Here is a 21,449-nt window from a genome sequence, read left to right on the forward strand (position 1 = left end):
ATACGTGTAAAGGACTCAATTCTTTTGTATAAATTTAGGCTTATGCCTAAATGATGGTCACATTCCAATGATCATATCTCAGCTCATAAGCTGTGTTATGAATTAGTCTTTTACCTCTTTATGTGGCATCTTTATGGTAAGCAACTAGAGATAGAACCTTTTAAATAATCATAATTTCTGATTTTTATTTGAACTTGTGAAGTTCAGAACAAGATACATTTTGGCTTGTTCTAAAGCAAGTACAAGTAGTTATTGGTTTGCATGAAATGGGACATCATTGATAACTCAGGTGTCTTTCTGATGGGATTGCTTGTACCACAAACGAAGGAGTAAAAGGCATTGCATATGTGGATAATAGGCCTTTTCATATCTGGACTTATTTTAAATTGAGAAATGTTCATCCAAACTGAGTTTAGGTCTTCATAAAGTTCTCAATGGATTTCAACAGCAGGCCTTGTTCCCTTTTCTTTTTTAGTGGGAGCATTGCTGCTTATGAATAACAGAGAATACATATATCCATTATTGGAATATAATGTTGATCATAAGCTTTATTTCATTCAGTTTTAATCCTCATACATTTCATTAAAAAGTTAACAGTTACTTAAAGGAACTTAGCGATAACTTACTTTATCTTTTGTTCCATTTCTTCTATAGATTCTTTCTTCATTATATCCAGCTCTTGCTGATGTTCCTTCCGCAAGGTTCGCAAATCCTTCTGAAGCTTAATCAAATCTCTATGCTGTTCCTGTTTCTCCCGCTCTGTCTGTTTCAGTGTAGCTTGCAAATCCTTTTGTTGAGTCTGCATCTCATCAAGCATCTTCTGAAGTTCAAGGATTGATCTAGTCTTTTCTTCTATATTTCCTTCCAAAGTTTTTATAAGGCCACTTCTTTCATCCACCTGCTCTTGCAATCTGTTTAATTTCTCATCATATCCTGAAATCCTATTTTCCATCTCAGTCCTGTGCTGTTCTCTCTCTTTCATAAAATCCTCATCAAAATGGTGTATCTTTTGTTGCAAAGACTGTCCTTCTTCCTCCTGTTCTTGCAGCTTTTTTTCCAAGTCTTTAATTACATTCTCCATATTTTGTTGTTTTTCTTCTCTGCTTTTCAATTCTATTTTGATATTTGCTAATTCACTATCATACTTGGTATGTTGTTCAAGTAATAAAGTCTGTTTCTTAATCTGTTCCTCAAGTTCTTGTTTAAGATTTTCAATTTTATTCTTATCTTCTTGATTCGTTTTAAGAAGTTCCTCTTGTTGCGCCTGAGCCTCCACCTTTGAAATATGAGATGTGTTTGTTTCCTCACTATACTTCTCGAGTAACCTCTCCTTATCCAACAAATTCTTTTTTAAAATATCAATTTTTAATTCATACATCTGTTGCATATTCTCTAAGGCATGGACTTTATCTTGCTCTGCAGAAACATTTATGGTTTCTACTTTCTGTATCAACTCTTTTTCTAACTCTGAGTCTGATTTAATCTTTTCTTCTAAAGACATAATTTTCTTCTCTTTTTCTTGCAATTGTTGCTGTAATTGCTTTTCCATGTCTTCCCTATACTGCTGTTCTTTTTCTTCCATCTGAGATGTCAACTGCTTTTTAATAGAAGCAATTTTTTGTTCAGCTTTTTTTTTCAGATCTGTTATTTTAGAAGTTGTTTCTGAAATAAGCCTTTCTTCTAAAGCCTTTAATTCTTCCTCTTTGGTTTTCATTAGAGCCAATTTTGTTCCTTCAAATTCTTTTGATTTTTCTTCAAGGTCGATTTCCATAACCTGTATTTTCTTCTCAAAAGTTAGCACTTTTTGTTCCACCTCTTTCAGCCTGTTATCTTTGTCCACTAATGCCCCCTGAGCCTGTTGAAGTTGTTGTGCCACTTCTTTTTGCTCACTGTCCTGGTCACGGTACTTTTTACATTCTTCCATTAAAGAATCATTTTCTGTTGTTTTCCGAGCAATATGCTCTTCTAATTCAGCAATTCTTGCCGTATGGATTTTTACCTCTGCAACCAAATCAGATTCCTGTTTTTCTTTTCTGATCTGCTTTTGTTCCATTAAGGTTTTTAAATGTTCTAATTGTTTGGTTTGTTTATCAAACTCTTCCTTCATTCTATTCAATTCCTCTTCTTTTTCACTAGCTTGATTATTACTCAGTTCAATCTTGTTTTGTAATTCCTTAATAGTATTATAGTTCTGTGTAAATCTTAACTGAGCTTTCTTCTTCCATTCTGACATCTTGTTCATCCAGTGGTCTACCTGTTCCAGCGCAGTAACTTTTTCTTCACTCAGTGTTCCAACTTTGGAAGATAAGACCTCCATCTCATTCAGTAACTGCAGTTGGTTTTCTTTGTGTTGCTTGTTTAACAACGTTGTAGCAGCTTCTTTTTCTGATATGCTCTTTTCAAGTCTGAGGTTCAATTCACTAACAAGTTTGTTAAGACCTGTGATTTCTGCTTTCTTCTCATTTAGCTCCTCCCTCATTGAAGTGACAACATTACTATACTCAGATAATTCTTTCTTCAGCTCTGTGATGCAAGATTCCTTTTCTGTTGCTGCTTGATGCTGGTGACAACCTTCTTTTTCCAATAGTTCTTTTTCTGTCAGAAGCTTTTCCACATCTGCTTTCATAGCCATCATCAATTTTTCCTTTTCCTCCAAGTGCTTTTTTGATTCCTGTAAACTACTGTTTAAAGTTACATGACTCTCTGTTATTTGTTTAAGCTGAGCTTCTAGGTCTGGAATTTGACCAGTTTTAATTAATATTCCTTCTTTAATTGTTATTGTCTGTTGCTGACAGTGAGCAATTTTAACTATTGCCAAAGAAATTTTTTCACTGCATTGTTCAATCAATTCACTAGTTTTTATTTGCAATAAAGCTTCTGCTTTTTGCTGGTACTCAGCCAGTTGTACAATTGTATCCCCTTTGAATTTTTCAAATTCAGCTTGTTTTTGTTGAAACTCATTTATTTCCCCCTCTAATTTTTTCTCATAATTCTCCTGTTCTTTAAAATGTGACAACTTCAAGGCCTGGAGTTCTGCATCAGACCTTTTCAATTTATCCACCAGTTCAAAAACTTCATTTTTCTTTTTTTCTTCTATTATCTTTATTTCATTAAGCTGTTCCTGTAGTGCTATTTTCTCTGTCAGAGAAAAACTAAGATCGTTCTTGAATTTTTCAAGTTGTTTTTTCAAATCAATTTCTTTTTGTGTCAGAAGATTCACTTGTGCTAATGTCTGTTGCAGTTGCTCTTGAAATTCATTTATAGTTTTGTCCTTCTTTGTATGTTCATCCTTTAACCATGTAATCTCTGCATTATTCCCTTCCCTTTCAGCATTAAAGGTGGCCAATCTTTCTTTTAGGTCTCTTATTTCCTGGTCTTTTTCTTGCAATTCTGTTTCATGCTTTTCCTGAAGTTCTTCAGCCTGCTGATTTAGTTTCTTTTCCCAAAGATGTACAACTTCATCTATTTCTTGTTTGTGAGCTTTAGCCATGCTTTCTAATTGTTCCTTCTGATTCATCTCCAGCTTTGATACAGCATCACTGATTCCAGCTGAACTGGCATGAGCCATTTCCAGCATTTTTGAATTGAACTGCTTCTCTTTCTGACTAAGCTCCAACTGTTTGTTCTCAATCTCTTTTTTTAGTTTTGTTTCTTGTTCTGAAAGCTTTTGCTTAAATACTTCACACATTTTTTTTGCTTTTTCTTTAGCTTGCTCTGTCTCTCTCTCTCGCTGCTTTAACTTGATTTCATATTCATCTCTTAAAGCACTAATTTCTTCTTCTTTGGCTGATAATTGCTGTCTATGCTTTTCAATCTGTTGATTCAGGAGATTCTTTACTTGTCCAATTTCACTTTCCTTGTCAGTACAATGACTCTTTACCTGACTGACCTCTTCTCCAAGGTTTCTTAACTGTGATTCATACTTTTCTGTCAGAGATGAGGTTTTCTGTATATTTTCTCTCTTTTCTTCTTCCAGTTCATGTTTCAGATCATTTACCTGGGATATCTGAGAATCTAACTCAGCCTTGATTTCATTCAACTGGGTTTCAGTTTTTACAATCTGTTCTTCAAGTTTTGATTTTTCATCTTTTATAATTTCCAATTCCTGTTGCAAATCTTTTAACTTGTTTTCATAAATACTTGCATTATCTTCCCTGGACTGACACAAGACATCTAATTCTGCAGACACTTTTTTACATTGTGATTCTGCTTTTACTAGAGATTCTTTCAATTTTTTCTGTTGTTCTTCTGATTCATCTTGACATTTTTCTTTTGCTTCCAAGAGTTGCTTGAGTTGATTAATTTCTTCTTTAAATGTTTTCTCAACTACCTCCTGGTCTTTAAAAATAGCTTCAATTTGTTCCTTATGATTATTCTTTTGCTGATCAAGTTTTGCCTCAAATTCCAGCTTTGCTTTATCTACATCCTCTTTTAACTTCAACAGATATTGTTCAAGATTCTGGCGGCTGTTCAGAGCATCTGATAATTCAGATGAAAGTGTTTCTAGCTCTGTTTGTTTCACATCAAGCTTTTCTAAAGTTTTTTCATTCATCTCTTCTATATGGGCATGAAATACAGCCTCTTTTTCTTTTAATAGTTTAGCCATTTCTTCTTCATGATGTTTTCTCAGTTTTTCCATTTCTGATTGCTGTTGCTGGGTTAATATGTCAAGCTGTTCTCTCCAAAGTTGTTGTTCTTGCTGCTTCACATCTTCAATTTCTTTTCTATGTTTTTCAATCATAGCAGCTATTTCTTTATTGTGCTCATTTTTTTCTGATTCTATTTGAGCAGCCAGTTCTTCCAACTGGTTTTTATCATTTTGTGGACACTTTGTAAGGGAACTTTCCAACTCAAGAATTCTCTGTTAAGAAGATTAGTTGAAAATATAATGAATATAATTTATTGATTTTTAAAAAAAATATGTATGTAAAATACCAGAAGACATGATCTACTTACATGTTATGCATAACTAGATTCTAATTATTTAAATGGGAAAATTAAACATACGCTATGTTGTTTCTTATTCTGATGAATGGAATAAAAGCTAAAATTATTTAGCTTCAAGTACAGTTATACCCATAAGAAAAAATGTTAATTCTATGTAGGTTTGATCTATATAAAATTAATAAATTTCTCTGCACCCAAAACATAAGAAAAGCACCTAAAAGTATCACACTTTAGATAAGGTTAATATGAACTAATTATTTTCTACAGTAGACTAATGAGTAAAATTCTCAAATTCTACCACAGTAATGACTGCAAGAACTCAGAAACTTGATGAAGAAAAGAAAGCCAGAAGAAAATTATCTCCTCAGAATTTTCCATATGTGAAATGAAATCATCCACATTTGCGCACCATCATTAACATGGATGGTAAGGGCAACTGGGCATTTCTCTAGGTCCCTGCAAAATAAGGGCTTCCTTACATTAGCCCTTTTCGTACAGTTGATTCTTTCTCCACTGCTTAAGAGAGCTCCAAAGATACAGCAGAAAGGTTATCTATCCCAGCCTTATACATCTTCAAGCTACTGACTATCACCAGGACTTAAGAGGCATATTAAGAGTTTTACTAAACTGTACAGGAAGCCTATCAGATTAGAACTCTCTCATCAAATAGGCACATTGCTTTTGCCCATATGCCCATACCTTCATTGTGAGCTAGCCCACAAATGTCTAGGTTCTTAGGCATACAATATCCTGGATCTGGATTAAAAATTTCACATTCACTAAATCACTTTCACCCACTGAATTACTTAATAATGTTCCTGAAGGATGAATAATAAGAAACAAAATATTTATCAAAAATAGAAAATGATGTCATTCCTTAGCTTAGATACTGATAGTTAATTCAAGGAGAAAAGTCACAAGCCTTATAGTCTGCTCCCAAGCCTATTAAAGGAAGGGGAGAATAAGACAAAAAAGATATAACTACAGTGACCATACATCCTTTATTATCAAGGACAGTCCTTTATTTCAGAAAGTTGCCCTTTAGATTTATTTGTTTTTCAAAAACTCACTTGTGTTCTTTATTTTGGTTATTTAACTTTTACGGTATAAATGGTACCATTCAATGTACAGTGTTTCACATTCATGTAAAAATATGGAAATTGAATTGTCTTTTTAAAATATATTTGCATATTCTGATCTAAGATATTTTTATTAGAATATGCATTTTTGTAAAGTTTTTCTTGAATTTTTCTTCATAAAGCAAACTTATAAACATAAACATTTAAAAATTTTTATCTCTATGAACCTCTTTCGGATTTGCCCCTTTTTCAGGTTTGTCCTTTATTTTTTCCAAGAAAATATGGTCACTATAGTTATAACAGGAATTTGAGGTGAGATTGCTCTCCTTGTACTGTATTCACTTATTTTGTGCCACTGTGTTAGATGCTGTTCACAGATCATCACATGGCATGTTTATAGACTATATCTGTTAACTTCCCCAATCAAGCAGAATACACAAAGAAGAAATGAAACAGAAGTAACCTAGAAAACATCAGTGTTACATAAAAATAAGCTACTGTATACAAATAGATACACAGCTGAACACGCACAACCAAGCAAGTGGAGTCAAACATCTGATGATATTCCCTAACCATTTCTATTATCTACCTCAAATTATTTCTCTAAGCTTCTTGTACTATACTTCCAGGGGAACCACTGAAGGAGTTTTAACATTCCTATTGGGGCTTAGTTCCCTTCTAAAGAGACCTGAGCAATTACATTTTAGTTTCAAGCAAAAAGAGAAACAAAAACATTCCATGTCTTTTACTTACTGTTTTGAAAGTTTCTACTTCCTGCTGCATATCTTCAAGCTTTTTGTTGTATTCCAGCTGTAGTGCTTTCTTCTGCAATTCTAATTCTTCTAAAGCTAATAAACCTTGTTGTTCTTTTTCTTTCACTGCCTGTAGGTGATCACTCTGGCATTTTTCCTGTGTCAAGAATTAAAACTCTTCTAAAAAAAGCAAACTAACATATCATCATTAATGCATAAGCAGTATTAGAAGAATTACTGATTTTTAATGGAAGTATAATAAAGCCTATAATCTTAAGATTTTCATATAACCATGTGAATATGCGGACAATATTTAGAATGAAGAAAGGACAGCAAATCCTCTATATTTCACAGCTCGCTTGTTAACTAACCATATGTATATATGCTGTCAGATATACATATTTCGTATTGTATATTTTATATGTACATATTTTGCTATATGCAGCAAAAATTGACAGCGTATATTGAAAGGGCTCTGGTGTTGCCATTCACTGGCTTGTTCCTCATCTGAAATTTAGGTTCTATTAATGTAATGTTTTAATATTAAGTACTTGTACTCAATTATAAAGTACTTAATGATCAGGATAAGACTAGATAAAAATAAATCTTTTACTGACTGGCAGAAATTACTGTAATGTGCTATTTTGCATCACATTTTATACTGTATTATACTGTATTGATTACTATTGTTGATGTTTATATACTAATTTTAATAATGAACTAAATGATGTGATTTAGCTATATAAACTCAAACTAATGCTACTGAAAATTCTTAACATATTCAATTTTATTCAGTTTCACAATATTTTTAAATTTCTTATTTATTCATTATGTGTTTTATTCTATTTCCCTTTGGGGGGGTGTATTTTTTCTTTGTCTATTTTTTCTTTTAAAATGTTTAATTAAAAAAATAATTCCAATTTGCCCTCGTTCATCATATAGGGGATTGCCAATGTGAAATAGCTGTTTCACTTCACAAAACTAGAAACTATGAATGGCTTCATACTGGAAACCACAGATTATCTGTCCCCAAAAACATCAAGTTTTTATTTAAACTGAAAACTAAAATTTAAAACAAACTAGCATTTTCAAAATTCCCTAATATGTAGAACATAGAGCTGAATTCTGGTTTACATGGTAGCTGTATCATATACTTCTAAGACTGATTATAATATGTTGTAATGATGCTACCCTTTCAGATGATTCAGGAACATCCACAACCAGGCTACTGAATATGGCAATGAAATCATATACATAAATAGTACTATAAGCCATTGGCTTATAATTCAAGCTCAATTAATTATGCTTAGCTTTAAAATACTATTCAGCTTGAAACCAAGTTACCTGGCAGTAATTGTGGCCTCATACCAACCTGGCCCTATATCAGGATTTCTTCAGATACTGTCCCCCAAGCCGTTCAAAACCATCCAAGATAAGAGCAGAATTAATAAAAAAAGACAGTGTTCCTAGAAGGTGCTCAGCTAAAACACTCAGTTCAAGAATATATATCCCAATGTTTTCCCACATATACACACAAACACACAAATCTTAGTAAACAACCCCCCCTTTTTAATTAAGCTTTGTAGCTTACTGTATCATCTAAAACCCAAAACAGTTTTCCATGAACTAGGATATCTTTTCAAGGTTTGTCATAAATCACACATCCCAATTTATGGAAACTTACAGTAAGTCGTAAAATGTAGTGTATACAACTAGAGATGGGGAAAGTAGTGGCAGAAATTCATTAACACACTTTTTAGCTTAGCATGTTGTGTGAACAGAATCAAAAAGTCTTCTCAGTGATAGTGTTCTGTTTTACAGTGTTGTTCCTACAGAGGTCTAACACCAGTCTTTTTATCCTTTTACTGTCAGTCAAAAGCTGTTCACCTATTCCTTTTACTGAAATTTAATTCTGTTGTTTTTAAAAAGCCCATACTTACAAGAGCTGTTTTCAGTTTTTCCTGGAATTTCTGCTCTTGAATTTGTAATCTGTCATTTAGTGTTTTATCTTTGCTGGCCAGTTCTTTTTTATGTAATTTCTCCAACTCAATAAATCGATCTTCTGAAGATTTCTGCAAATTTAAAGACAAAAATATAAAATAAAAATTAGACTCTGTTACAGTAGTATTATCATGATTAATTTTGAATCTATATTGATTTTCATATTTTATTTCAATTAAATTCTATATTTACCTTCATAATACTAACCACTTCCTGCTTCACCCTTGTTAATTCCTGTTGAAGGGTCACACGTTCTTCTTCATTTGCTTTTTCAACAGCTTTGATTTTTTCATCCATTTCTGCTTGCAATTTCCTGTGTGCTTCTTCAGCCCTTTGGGCTGCACTTAAAGCCTTCTCAAGCTCTTCAAATGCTGTAGAAAAAAACCCCACAATTACATTGTGAAAATTCAGGCTAGAATTAAAATTCTCAAATAGAGATTATGTTCTCACTGAATTAGTGAATTAATTAAAAACAACAACAAAGTACTAGGTTCTGCTTTGTATTTAGTATCCATTTTTTAAATCTCCTATGTGAGTTTCAATAAAACTCATGTACCATCAATTTGGTGGGAACACTGTTAGCTTGTAAGGTGGTCTCTAAATTAGACACCTGGATTGCATATTTAGTGTAATATTGTAAGGAGGCTTGGACATAACTGGGCTTTGGTTATGCTTGTAGCATATTGACTAAAATGTGCAAAAAAAATGCCAATATTGTTCATGCCATTAGCAAGGAATGCTGCAAGTGGCATGCCTATATCCATCTTACTAAAGTCATGATGGGCAGTGGAGGCCAACATTTATGATGACAACAGCATACGGCACATTGTGATTTGGAACGTAAGAGAAGAAAATGGCAAAAAATGGTCCAGAAACTTCACTCAATTCAAAATAGAGGGGCTAGACTACTCACCAGGATTGATTGATATGAACATTTTACACCAGTACTTTGCTATTTACACTGGGTGCCAGTCCAGTTCTGGTCCAATTCAAACGCTTGTTTTGATGTTTACAGCCTAAATGGCTCAGGACCAGGTTACCTGAAGAAGTGCCTTCTCTTATATGTACCTACTTGGACCTTAAGATTGTCTAATGAGGCCCTCCTCTAGGTTCCTTGTCAAAGGATGTGAAGTGGATCTCTACAAGGGAGACAGCTTTTTCTGTGGTGGCACCTTATTTATGGAATTCTCTCCCCAAAGAAGTTTAATTAGTGTGCACATTAGTTTCATTTCAATGCCAGGTGAAGACCTTTCTATTTTCCTAGGCTTTTAAATTTGCTTTTAATTGTATTTTAATTTTTGCTGTTTTAGATTTCGACGCCGCCTAGTTTGTATGGTGTTTTCATTTTTTTCATTTTGATTTTATTTGTGCATTTCTTAGTGTTTTATTGTAAACTGACAGAGTACTTCAGCTGTTGGACAGTTTTAAATAAATAAATAAATAAATAAATAAATAAATAAATACCTGAGGTATCAATTAAAAGGAAATACATTTTTAAATCCATAGGCAGAGTAGCCAGAAACACTTCCAATGCAAATTAGGATTCACTATTCAAATGCAATAATCCAGCAACATGCAATTCTGTTTTACTACAACTGCAAGCACACAACATCAAGAAAAATGCTAGGCAAGCAGAAGGACAAAGAGCTGAAGAAAAGAACATGAAAACCATAAGGAAACAACACATCACAGGAACACATTCTGGTTCTTAAAAAGTAAAATTGTATGCATCTCAGGCATTCTAACATATAAGCAGAAATACATGTTATTTCTATTCAAGGTAGTCAGTGCTAATAAAAAAGGTATATCATCTCATAAATAATACACATAGACACTCACACATACAAATTTACAGTATCCAAATTCACTTTTATTCATTCAATGTTTATCTCAATACCAAACTATAAAACTAGTTCTGAAGTAAGGTGTTCTTTCTTTCTTTCTTTCTTTCTTTCTTTTTTTCTCTTTCTCTTTCTTTCTTTTTTGGTATACTAACTTACTTGTTTTCAAGAAAAACTTTTAAATTTCTATATTTTTAACATTTCCACAGGAAATGGCCATTGTTTTTATCTAGATCTTCTGCAAGATGGTACTCTCTAGAGCGGGGTTTCTTGACCAGGGTTCCATGGAATCCTAGGGTTCTACAAGAGGTCACTAGGGGCTCCCTGAGAGATCACGATTTATTTAAAAAATGAATTCAGGCAACTTCACATTGAAGAGGTAAGTTTCATTCTTTATTTTTAGTTTAAGAACACTGTTAATGCATATATACAGGCCTACATATGAAATGAATATAATAATTTTATAACTTCTGGCCTATATTTGAGCCTGAATGTGCAGGGGTTACCTGAGGCCTGAAAAATATTTCAAGGGTTCCTCCAGGGTCAAATGGTTGAGAAAGGCTGTCTGTAACTCCCAAAATGACTGTGCTAGTAATCCAACACAGGTGGAAGACATCAGATTACAGGCTGACCTAGATATATAAGATACATCTCCACTGAATTGAACATACTCTGATCCTTACTATCTTTGGGAAAACAGGAAATATTTACAATAGCACTAATTACTTTCCTTAAGCAATTCAACCATAATTTAAGTCTAGTTTTCACAAACAGCAGAAGTAAGCCTATGTTAAGCCTGTCTAACTGCCATGTCACATAGGAGATATGCTCACTTGAGTGCTTAAGATATTCAGCAAAAAAACTTGAAACAAAAATCAAATATGATTAATTAAGCCTAGGTTCTGGGCAGACAAACCGATGCCCTCAAAATGTTTAAACTATAACTTCCACAATCCTTTACACTGGCCAGTTTGTGCTTAAAAGTTTATGAACCCTTTTGAATTTTCAGTGTTTGTAAACTACATATGTGTGTGTGGCAAAAGTAGTTGAACCTCTGGGATTATCAGTTCATTTGAAGTGGAAATTAGACTCATGTGTTTCAATCAATGAGATGATAATCAAGTGTGAATGTGGGAGGTCCTGCCTTACTTAAAGAACAGAATTCTGAGTATTCACTATCAAAGTCTGATCTTCACCATATAGGTATGGTGGAAGTGTGTTATGGCTCAAACAAAGGACATTTTGGAGGACCTCCAAAAAGCAGTTGTTGATGCTCAGCAGGCTGGAAAAGCTTCCAAAACTATTTCCAAGGAGTTTGGGCTCCACCAGTCCACTGTCAAGACAGACCTTGCACAAATGGAGGCAATTCAACACCACTGTTACCCTCTCCAAGAGTGGTCGACCAATCAAGATCACACCAAGAGCAAGGCATGTAATACTTTGCAAGGTCTCAAAGAATCCCAGGATAACATCTAAGGAACTAAAGACCTGACTGACAAGCTTATATTAATAGTGTAATTGTAATATGTTTACAAATCCACAATTCATATTGAGGTCTTCTAAACATACTATGCAAGGAAATCCTATGAATGGAGTAAGTGAATACAGAGGATTCACTTTTACTGGTCCAACTCTGTTTTAAAGGAACTCATCCAATTTTTAAACCCATGTTGAGCACAGAAGTCTTCCATCAAGAACTGCTGAACTTGGTGAAAGTAAATATTGGATGTCATGTTTTATCTGCTTGTGGTAATGCAAAACTATTGTGGGGAACTTTGACTTTTTTTCCCAACAAGAACAGAGGTCCTTATTCCAACTGGTCTAGTAAAATAATCTCATTTATTTCCTATCTTTCATTCTATCAGGCTGTCATCTAAACGTATACTGTACCAACATGAGAAAGGATGAAGAATGATGAACCACATAATGATATTTTGTGAGAGCTCAACAATATATTTTCTCTTTCCTCTTGAATTGGTAAAAGAAAGATGTGTCCAATTTGCAGTTTCCTTTTGAGATAACTTCTTTTAAAATATTTAAAGTCCAGCTCTAAGGTACTGTAACTCCTTGTTTTTCTCTGATTTGATCATATGTAATTTGAAAGCTTGCTAAAAAGTTTTTTTTAAAAAATAACCAGAGTTGATACAGTAAAAGCTATCTTTCTCTTTCTCTTAAGTCATCCATGTCATGTTAAATGATGATGTCTTCAACTGCATTTAGTGGTGAAAGCAGCATGGGACAAAGCTATACAGACTAAGAAATGTTAATTTTGTTTATTTGAATATGTAGGAAATGTGAGTATACAACAGTAAAATACAACCATACTAATCAAAACTATAATGTCCTACCTTCAAGCAGCCTACACTGTCTAACTTTAGAAAAGAGAATTTGTGATCACTAAATGTTTTGTGTTGTTTTAGGAAATATAAATTTCACATGCAGAGAAGAAAAGAATTTAATATTGACTGCAACTTTGTAATGCAGTGCATGTTCAGTGTTTTCCAATAAAAATATTTAATGCTGATAATGCTAAAATTTAGCAATATATTACCTACGAGCAAATTCTACAACAAGAAGCCAAATATTTCATTGCATTAAAATAATTAATTGCAATGAATTAAGGACTCCCACTTTAGATACTGCCTGAGAAGCATATAATTTACTTTATAAAGCTTGCCGCAAGCAACAGTTTAGTGATGAAAATAAAGAAACCCTTACCCCAATCCTGTTCATACAAGGCTTGGGAAAGGCACCATGATTCACTTATTGGCATGTGTGGATGCAAAAGATTAGATGCTTAGTGAGATTTTAATGCAATATATTCATTGGTACAGAACCAAAAGTTGCAGTAACCATCTTACATATGAAGTTTTATGAACTTATTGTCTTATAATGGATTTATTGTCTTATAACTGCTTTTTGTAAGGACTTGTCCATTATATTTATACAAAGTCCTAGGAGTACACTGTATGGATGTGTATGCATTTTTTTAAATTTGAAGTTTTCATTTTAAAATGTCCTGTGCCAAGCACAAAATGTCCCATCTCCCATCAAAAACAGTCTGTATAGTCTGAGCTCAAAACACTTCAAAAATGATCCAAGCTGCTGCACTCAAAAAGGGGTACTTTAAATTCAAAAACATTTGAAACATTTTGCACATCCCTAATAAACTGCATCATTAGAACAATATAGAATAGAAATTAAGTCTTTCAAAAAGTAATTATCATTTAACGTTGTTGTTTTGCATTCCACTCTGCTTTCTAACGCTCCAACAGTTGCATTGTTTTGCAGAGTACTGCAAAGAGGTGGTTAGTGGAAGGACTGATTAGGCTCAAAGGAGACCCAGTGCAGTCATTACAATTTCCCTGCAAATTGTAATTAGCAGATGTACAATACACCCTCCTCAAACAATCTGTCATTCAGTATTCTCTATTTTCTCACTGTGTATCTTCCAATCAAATAGCATTTAAAGGGAGTAGAGTCCTTTTGTAAACCAGCAAATGAAAACATGGCTTAACACACCAAAGTTATGATACAAAACAAGTATTAATGGTGAGAGAAGAAAGTGGAGAGACAAAATGATCCCGAGCATGGAAGTGATAATGCACGTTGATGAATCTGGCTCCTAATCTGAAGAAAGTCCGCACCAGATTTTAGTACACAAATTTCCGACCACCACAACACAGATGATCTCATTTTTTTTCATTTAAGGAAGATTAGCTGCTAGTATGAAGTCACTTTTCTTTACAGAATATAAAATCTTATTAAATGACTGATGTGACTACACCAATTGATTAGTTGATGGAATTTAGAAGTTGACCCCTGCCAAGAGGACTTGCAATTCATAATTTGATCTTCTCCTTGAAACCAGAAAAAAAAAGATAACTAGTTTTCATTTACTGTACATTGATAAAAATTAGGTTGTTTAAATTTATATAGAGTATCCTAGTGTCTTTAGCCTCATAAGATAAAAGTGCTCATGTATGAAATGAGGAAAGCTGGTGTTCTTTCACCTGCAAACCTCGTAACATGCTGTTTCTGCATTTATGAGTAGATATCACAAAGAACTCTAACATCTACACAACATTCTGAAAGACACAAATGTCTTACAACTCCGCAAACACTGATGTTAGTTTAAATGATTAGGAGAACAAAACTAATAACTGTCAGCAGAAATGTAAATAAGCTATGCCAAAAAGAGTTGCCTGCTCAGGTAAGCAATCAAAATTTCTTACCAGCTTTTTCAGATTTTTCTTTCTGTTCTTTTAGTTCTTCAGTCTGCAAAACCACCTGCTTGATACGAATACGCAACTGGGCAATTTCTTCTTCCTTCAATTCCAGAGTTTCATGCATTTGCCGTTTTGTTTCTGCTATAACCATGCCCTATAAAATAGGTGAATGCAAGCAGCAGAAGTAGACCGTGAGAATGTATAAATATAACACCTAAGCTCAAAAGCAGGACACAATGACTACTTTCCTACTTAAATCACCAACTCTTTTTGTTGCATATAATGAAGTGCTGAGAAAAATCCAGCAATTATTACACAAATACAATTTAAAGAAACAAAAAGCCAAAGGGGAGCGGGGAGAGGATCTAGAGGTTACTGGTGGAAGTGTAAATGATCACTAATCAGTCTATGCTTACCCAAAACAGGTCATAGGGAATGAAAAAGAGAAATATTTATTTCAAACTATGATAATTGAATAAATAACTCTTTATTTTTATTGCTACAGTTGGCATCAGTAAGGAATCGTGACACTTCAAAAATTAAATTGCTTACTTTATCTTGCTCTAACCGTTCTATCAAGTTTTTGGCATCATGTAGCTGAGTAAATAGTTTGGTCTTTTCAGCCATATGAAGTTCCTAAGAAATAGAAGAAAATAAACTTTAGAAAATTGAAGACAAGTAACTTTCCCACATTGCCTAGCAAGATTTATATTTGGATATATTTTTTATAATGGATAAATAGTCCAGTTCCTCCTTAGAAATCAAAACAAATAACTCCGGCAAATGCTTCAGAATTTCCTCTAGCACTAGAAGATTTAACATGATCTTTCCAAAATAATATAATAACCATTGATTAACAGTCATTGGAATATACCAAATTAAATGTTCAAAAATATATGGAGCCATGGAATAAAAAATGCTTGATACATGATCAATGAAAAAAGATTTTCCATCTATATTTGTTACTTCTATAGATTTAAACTTATAATTAATCCAACAAAACGTATTATTTAACATGAACTTCAGCTAAACACATGGCAACACTGGTTCATATGATGTAGTCATATCATCACATGCTATAATCTCTCTTGGACAGAAGTTATTTCATTATATTAATTTCGGCCTGAAAGATACGTTTTTTCAAATACATGTGTTCTTTCGAAATAGGGCAACAATGGAAATAGAAACTGAGTGCTTTTAAGGTATAAAGTTACTGCATGGATGGAAGAATATATATATTTTGTATCAATTATGTAACAATCTGATGAGCTCCCTTTTCTATATACAAATAGGTTTTACTTCCAGAAGTCCCATTTTGAGGATGATTTAAAATATGGATTGCTTAATTAACTTTTATTCTCATGTATTTTCTATGATTCGTACTGCCCCCATCCTTCTGACTTTCTGCAAACTGCTTAAGACATGCTTGTTCTCCCAGGGCCTGAGCTAGGATATGGGTCAAGCACCTTTGGTTGTTTTTTGGCTGCTTCACTTTTTAGGTTTTGCTCTCTTGTCAACTGTCTTCTTTTTTCTTGATGTATTTTGTTTTTGGAGTTCTTGGTGCTCTCTGAGTTTGGTGGTTTGCTTGCAGACGTTTCATTACCCAACTAAGGTAATGTGTAGCAAACCCCACACTCAGTAGCACTAACGATGTTACCTAGTTGGATAATGAAATGTCTGCAAGGAAACCAGCAAGCTCAGAGGGCACCATGAACAAGACAGCTCAACCATGAGCTACAGATACTCTCTTCTATTGGAATATTTTGTTTTCTTTTAATTTTCATCTGCAAACCACCCAGAGTCACCATGGAATCAGACAGCCTCGAAACTGAAATAATAAGATAAATAAATAAAATATTTTAAAACACTAGATATACATTTTTGTGGATTTTTTTCCCTTTCAGCATACATATGCATATACATAAATATAAATTAAATAAAAATAGACTGTAAATTCCTTTTGTAGGATTTCCTTATCCTGATTTTTTTTAAAAAGTGCACTACTAAAGTCTACTCATATGCTTACTCTGAAGATATTAACATCTAGTTCCTTTCTAAACATTATCAGGTATTACAGAATTTTTATCTTTTAGCAATTGAATTTTTATTATTATTTAGAATATTTTTGTCTTGCTGTTTAATCAAAATAGATTATAACCTCTAGCATCTTTTGCTAAATGAGTTACGTAATTAATTGTACAAATTAGTATCATGAGAAGCTTTTTTCTTCAGTACCTTTATTTTCTCTAGCTCCTGAAGCCTCTCATCTAGTTGTTCCTGCAGTACTTCTTTCTCATTGGTCAGCTGTGCTGAGCGCTCCTTGTGAGATTTAATTGTTTCTTTACATCGATGAAGCAAATTTTCTTGACGTTTTACTCGTTGAGTTAGAGTTTCTATTGTTTTATCAGGATCCTCATTACCAACTATGAATAGCAGAAAAATTATGCTTGGTTTTCATTTGACATTTCACAGGTACTGTAATCTGGAAGTTTGCACAGTGCTGCCAGTTATATGAACTGATACTCTATGTAGGAACTCTACACATGGTTCCTGCCACTTATGCAATTAAAGTTGTCCTTTTGTATAACACCTGCTCCATATTTAAGGTTATTTGGCCCCAATACAGCTCTGCAAGTAGTTAAAAACAAAGAAACCTTGATTTAGATGCTCAGAATGATAGAGCCAAATCTCTTGTTTCTAGGAACTCTTTTATAGTCCATTTGGATTCCCACCATACTTCTAAAATATCACTTCTGTAACACACAGAAGAACATTGACCCTAGGAAGTTTCATTTCCTTACCATCTAACCCGACAGAGGGAAGGTTTAATAATATCCCATATTCAGAGCAGTTTTGTATTTGCTCAGGATCCACTACCAAGTCGGTCATTTTATTCTCTGCTTTATGATAACCAGTGCTTCTTATTGGCTGCATTGGCTGGCCAGAAATTGAAATTGTTCATATCCTACTTTCATACTTTTTACTAAAAATGTCCAGGAATGTTGCCAAGCTTTGCTCAATTGCTATTGCCATTAAAGGTTTTGGGCTTAGCTTTTACTTTAGAGGGTCCTACGGATAATATCAACTGTGCTAGATAATTTTCTTCAAAGTTTCTTCATTATGTTGCTTCTTTTACTGTGTATTAAATTCTGGTTTTAACTGTATTATTATTTTTATTACTATTATTATTCATATTTCTTTATTTTCATTTTTGTTTTTTTGCAAAGCAGTCCACATTATTATTATTTTTAATTTATTTACTGCATTATTTATCCCAACTATTAGTCTTGGAAAATCCCAAAGCATTCTATACCCAATTATGTAACATTATATAAAAATAAAACAATTAAAACCAGTTAAACAAATGCAGGAGAATCCAGACACAAACGAATTGTTTAAAACTGTTTGGCAGTACCTGACACAATGTTCATGTTTGTATCATTTAACAAGGGCCTGCCAAACTTCCTTCAGGAGGGCATCCTAGAAATTTATATTGTTTCAATGAAAAAGTTATCATTCAATAGCCCTCAAGTCTTATCAGGATGGGACACAGAGACTAGTCCTTAAATATTGACCTGAGGATTAAAAAGGACTTTAAATATTTTACTCTTGCTCCTATGCTAGATGAGTCATAACCTCTAAGAACTTAATTTAACTAACTAATTAATTAATTAATTATAGCAAAGAAGGGGGAGAGCCTGTGTGAAAAGCAATTGGCAACATTGTTTTTATTTATTTCTCTATTTAACACAGATATTCCCAAGAGAATCATCAAGTTAATTCCCTAGGATTTCTGAGCAAGCATAACATTTTACCAGATTGTCTAACTTCTTTCCCCATTTTATTGCTTCTTTCCTTTTTTTTTCTTTTCTATCAAACAAAATATAAAACTGGAACTAAAAAAAAACAAGTAAGTTAAAAAGGAAAACAAAACATTAACAAAAGCAAAAGACTTGAAAGAAACTTGGTAGTAAACACTATATGATTTCAAGTTTATACTGTTAATTTCCAATAATCAGAGCACTGGTTTATAGACAACTAATTCATCCTCTGCAAGTAGAATTTTTTTTAATCCATCAGCATCGTTGGAACTGGGGAATGAAAATTCTTGCTGATACAAAATGCAATGTGAATTGATTTCAGGATATAGCCAGAAGGCACATAATTTAGTAACTTTACTAAAGTTTATTAGATGATCAGTGCTTGTCCAGGTGATTACCAGAAATTCCATTCCCATAGGACCATATTTTAATGCAAAGTCAGAAAATCAGTGGGAAATACTAAATAAATAAAACACTGCTAAAATGGTCTCATAAACATAGCTAAGCAACCACCATATATGAGTTCTCAAATTCAATTGTGAAAATTTCCCAGTATTTTTTTTAAATTCATTTAGTGTCAGTTCTTTTTTAAGTCAACAACTTACCAGGACTCTCTGGTTGCAAAGTATTCTCCATATTCTGATCTTTTACTGGACTCTGAACTTGTGATTGAGTTTGAACATTTGGATTAGGTAGTTCAATGCTTATCTGGCCATTATGCAATCGTTGCTTCAGTAATGATACCTGCATAAGCAAAATATTTATCCGTTCAACAGCCAAGCATATATTAGGATTTACTCTGATTTTTTACCTAGCAAATACAAATTTCTGCATTGTCCTGGGTGAAATCTTAATAATATGTGATTGAAACAGCAATACACAAAAGCTATAGGAAAACAAGTCCAGATCAATGACAATGATCAATGTGGCCACTGGAAGAGCTTTTTCCTGGAACTTGCTTTTGATATATATACTACCTTTCAAAACGTTTGCCTTCAGAAGAGCTTTTTCAGTAAAAATTCAATTTCAATAAAAAGAGATTGAAAGACAAAAAGAGTGAAACACAGTATAAAAATAGTTAAGTACATCCAAATGAGTTTTTTCCTAGGTATATCCAAATGAATTCTTTTCTGTAGTATGAAATATTATGTGATATTATATATCACCATTATTCTGCATCCCATCAGATTCTCAGAATGAAATGGGCATGGGCATTTGTTTCAAAAGGTACAAGAGACTGAAGTTGATTACAGGTAGTCCTTGGTTAATGATGGTAATTGGGACTGGCAACTAAGCGACACTGTTATAAAGGGCAATGTCAGGTGACAGTGCCAACTTACATCATCAGTTGCAGCAGTTCTGGCTGCCATTGTTAAGTGAATCCCACATGGTCGTTAGGCGTGACATCATGTGATCACCTTTTGCAACCTCCTGCTGGCTTCCCCATTGACTTTGTTTATCAGAAGCCGGCAGTGAAGGTTGCAAATGGCAACCATGTGACCACGGGATGCTGCAACAGCTGCAACTACAAGGACAGGTCGTAAGTCTCCTTGTTCAGTGCCATTGTAACCTTAAATGGTTGCTGAATGAGTGGTCATTAAGCAAGGACTATCTGTACATATTTTTAAAGGATTGTTGTTGTTGTTGTTGTTGTTTATTCGTTTAGTCGCTTCCGACTCTTCGTGACTTCATGGACCAGCCCACGCCAGAGCTTCCTGTCGGTCGTCAACACCCCCAGCTCCCCCAGGGACGAGTCCGTCACCTCTAGAATATCATCCATCCATCTTGCCCTTGGTCGGCCCCTCTTCCTTTTGCCTTCCACTCTCCCTAGCATCAGCATCTTCTCCAGGGTGTCCTGTCTTCTCATGATGTGGCCAAAGTATTTCAGTTTTGCCTTTAATATCATTCCCTCAAGTGAGCAGTCTGGCTTGATTTCCTGGAGGATGGACTGGTTGGATCTTCTTGCAGTCCAAGGCACTCTCAGAATTTTCCTCCAACACCACAGTTCAAAAGCATCGATCTTCCTTCGCTCAGCCTTCCTTATGGTCCAGCTCTCACAGCCATATGTTACTACAGGGAACACCATTGCTTTAACTATGCGAGCCTTTGTTGTCAGTGTGATGTCTCTGCTCTTAACTATTTTATCGAGATTTGTCATTGCTCTTCTTCCAAGGATTAAGCGTCTTCTGATTTCCTGACTGCAGTCAGCATCTGCAGTAATCTTTGCACCTAGGAATACAAAGTCTTTCACTGCTTCTACATTTTCTCCCTCTATTTGCCAGTTATCAATCAAGCTGGTTGCCATAATCTTGGTTTCTTTGAGGTTTAGCTGCAAACCAGCTTTTAAAGGATAGCATAGTATTTAGCAGAAAAAACAATTGCAGTTTTTCAAGGGTGTTTTGTAAACCTCTCTTTTAAATCAAGCAGTTACCTGTGTCTGCAGGACACTGATAAGTTGGTCCTTTTCCTCTAAGGATGCATCAAATTCTTCCTGAAGATGTTTTTTTGCTTGTTGATCCATCTGAAGTTCCTATCATAATATTTTGTAAGAATTTATTGTCAAAAATATAAAACAATTTAATCAGCTTTAGAGTAAGTATGTGTGTGTATGTATTTTCTGTACGGATCTAAAATTAGAATTTATCACTTTCACTGCTACCAATATTCCTTTTCCCCCTCTCATATGCCTTTATATCCCGTTATAGAACAATTAAGGTACAGTACTATTCTTTAATTAATTAATTAATTGATGTACGGTACTATCCACACAGCCTCGTCT

The 21,449-nt window shown here is 33.9% G+C and overlaps 1 protein-coding gene across 5 annotated transcripts in view; it reads right to left on the bottom strand.

The window, feature by feature from the left end:
- The window catches only part of GOLGA4 (golgin A4), a 60,135-nt gene that overhangs the window by 16,178 nt on the left and 22,508 nt on the right, over positions 1–21,449 (bottom strand). For 4 of the 5 annotated variants that reach the window (XM_063304079.1, XM_063304075.1, XM_063304074.1 and 1 more), the window contains 9 exons: positions 21,102–21,200; positions 19,276–19,414; positions 17,085–17,272; positions 15,402–15,485; positions 14,856–15,003; positions 8,972–9,150; positions 8,719–8,850; positions 6,780–6,935; positions 627–4,861 (listed from right to left, as the gene is read on the bottom strand). In XM_063304079.1, the coding sequence (XP_063160149.1) occupies positions 627–4,861; positions 6,780–6,935; positions 8,719–8,850; positions 8,972–9,150; positions 14,856–15,003; positions 15,402–15,485; positions 17,085–17,272; positions 19,276–19,414; positions 21,102–21,200 (5,360 nt within the window). The remainder of the gene's footprint in view (positions 1–626; positions 4,862–6,779; positions 6,936–8,718; positions 8,851–8,971; positions 9,151–14,855; positions 15,004–15,401; positions 15,486–17,084; positions 17,273–19,275; positions 19,415–21,101; positions 21,201–21,449) is intronic. The other variant, XM_063304078.1, reaches the window with a different exon arrangement.

This window comes from Candoia aspera, chromosome 4, assembly GCF_035149785.1.
Source record: "Candoia aspera isolate rCanAsp1 chromosome 4, rCanAsp1.hap2, whole genome shotgun sequence".
Taxonomy (NCBI): Eukaryota; Metazoa; Chordata; class Lepidosauria; order Squamata; family Boidae; genus Candoia; species Candoia aspera.